The sequence below is a fragment of the Copidosoma floridanum genome, unplaced genomic scaffold (genome assembly GCF_036245765.1).
Source record: "Copidosoma floridanum isolate Cflo_tuat_1 unplaced genomic scaffold, Cflo_Japanese_pri ptg000001l, whole genome shotgun sequence".
NCBI classification, from domain to species: domain Eukaryota; kingdom Metazoa; phylum Arthropoda; class Insecta; order Hymenoptera; family Encyrtidae; genus Copidosoma; species Copidosoma floridanum.
In genome coordinates this window covers 24,162,466-24,164,488 of record NW_028321878.1, presented here as the reverse complement: position 1 = coordinate 24,164,488, position 2,023 = coordinate 24,162,466, and the positions used below count along the sequence as shown (strand labels likewise).

Genomic DNA, 2,023 nt, shown 5'->3' with positions numbered 1-2,023 from the left:
TAATCCGAGCTACCTACCACTAACGCAACTCTCTCTCTCTCTCTGGCCGCCACTCTATCCCTTCTATTACCTCCCTTTCTTTACGCGTCAACTCCCGCACAGTCGATCACTGAGCTTCGGGCAGTACCAGGAAGTCGGGTCCTCGGAACCATCGCTTCTCCTCGCTCTCACTTATCTGGTTTCTGCGCGTGGCCGCGTCTGCCGGATTTTTCTTAGTAGGTACCCACCTCTACGTCGCGTCTGCGGCCCTCTCAGAGATTTCGCCTAATCGATGAGCTATGAAAACCTACCTCACCCGTGGATTCCGCTGAATCCAGTACAGTACCGTACGCGAGTTGGACCAGAGGTACGCATGTGAATGGGAAATTTCTATCTCAGAACCAACAGTGTTACTAACCGCGACGCCAGCACTGCGGCCTGCAACTCTAACGTTGGCACCAAGAGTGGCTTATCCGGCCCGACGCGGGACTTCGCCATCAATAGCGTAACATACACTTCGCCTACCGTCGTCTCGCATCAGAGATGAGTACATGTCGCATAGGCCCGTGAGCTAGCGTCGCAGAATACATGCATCTACGCGTCTTTAATTTTTCGTCTCTTGGGGGTTATACACCAGGCAACACGTAATGAGTTCAATTCCTTCACGGTGTCTAGCCATCAGCGCCACGCCTCATGTTCCTCGTTGCGAAGGGATTGATCCCACCCCGTACCACTACGCGAGATCGACTGCAAAATCAATTTTGACCTAATGGTGTATGGCCCGAGCAGACCGAGCGGCTCGTACACCGACATCATAAAACGGAGATATATGCGCTTCGTAGGTGGCACTCGTCCTAATAGAATACTTGCCAGCACATGCGCCAGTCCTACGTTAAAATCTAACGTATCTACTTTTCGATCCCAGTACATACCAAGCACGTGCTCCACGTCTTTGTCGCATAATATGATTGGTTGCTCTTGTCGCGTCAACGTCGTACACTGTGGCCCACCTACCCTCATCGCCTCGTTGCATGCCCAGCCGTGCATTTTGAAGTTAGCCTGCTGGTTAATCTCTACTACGTCCCTGATAAGTGCTTCTAACTGCTCTACACTCGGTCTACTCACGAGAAAGTCGTTGACGTAGGAGTTCCTAACGATGCTACGCACTGCTTCCAGCTTGCTAGCCTCAAAACGCTGCGCTCTCATGTCTTTTACAAAATGCGCGCTGCACGGGGATGACTTCGCGCCAAACATCAATTGAGTAATCTCATAAGTGCGAAGATACGTATCTCACGATGTACCTCTCCACAAAAATCTTAGCGTGCTTCTATCCTTGGGTCGAATATGCACGTGCATGAAAATATCACGTATAACTGCCTTACACGTGACCGCGTATTGCCTAAATCTTAGTAACACTCCGGGAAGCGACTGCAGAAGATCAGGACCTGCGTCTAACTGATCATTAAGGCTCACGCCTCCCGTCACGGCCGCGGCGTCAAACACTAGCGGGGTTCTGCCAGGCTTCGACGTACTTGTAATGCCAAAATGGGGAAGGTACGACACGTGGCGCGAGGTGGTCGTCTCGTCGTCCACCTCCCTCGCGTAGCCCTGAGAAATGAGCCGCTTCATTTCGACATAATACAAACGAGCGTGTTCTTGGTCGCGATCTTATCGCCTCTCGAGGTTGTGCAGTCGCTTCAAGGCCGTAGCGTGACTATCCAGAACCGGAGAAATATTATTTCACTACAGCAGACCCATTTCCCAAGCTACAGCTACCGGCCCACTGGTCCTTGGTAACGTCTCCAGCGCACGCGCTGCACGGGATTGACGCGTTCAACTTTGCGCACTTCCATGTTTTCAATTTTAAAGTATTCGCGAACTAAAACTTCTAGCCCATTGGTTTGTTCCACGCAGGTGACGCAAGACATGTGTGCACTTATCTCTTTGGCTTGCACTTGTGAGTGCTTGCGATCTACCCGTTTACTTGGCTGCACGTGTCCATGCGTTACTCATCCTAACCGCGTCAATGACAATGCAATACCTA

At 51.3% G+C, this 2,023-nt stretch overlaps 1 protein-coding gene across 1 annotated transcript; it reads right to left on the bottom strand.

Annotated features, from left to right (window-relative positions):
- Positions 1–657: 657 nt before the first annotated feature.
- On the bottom strand, positions 658–1,185 carry LOC149376105 (uncharacterized). The gene has a single exon (XM_089593414.1). The coding sequence runs from the start codon at positions 1,183–1,185 to the stop codon at positions 658–660; it is 528 nt and encodes a 175-aa protein (XP_089449540.1).
- Positions 1,186–2,023: the final 838 nt, after the last annotated feature.

Excerpts from the sequence above, each read along its gene's own strand:
- LOC149376105 (XM_089593414.1), bottom strand. The coding sequence starts at position 1,185 with ATGAGAGCGCAGCGTTTTGAGGCTAGCAAGCTGGAAGCAGTGCGTAGC.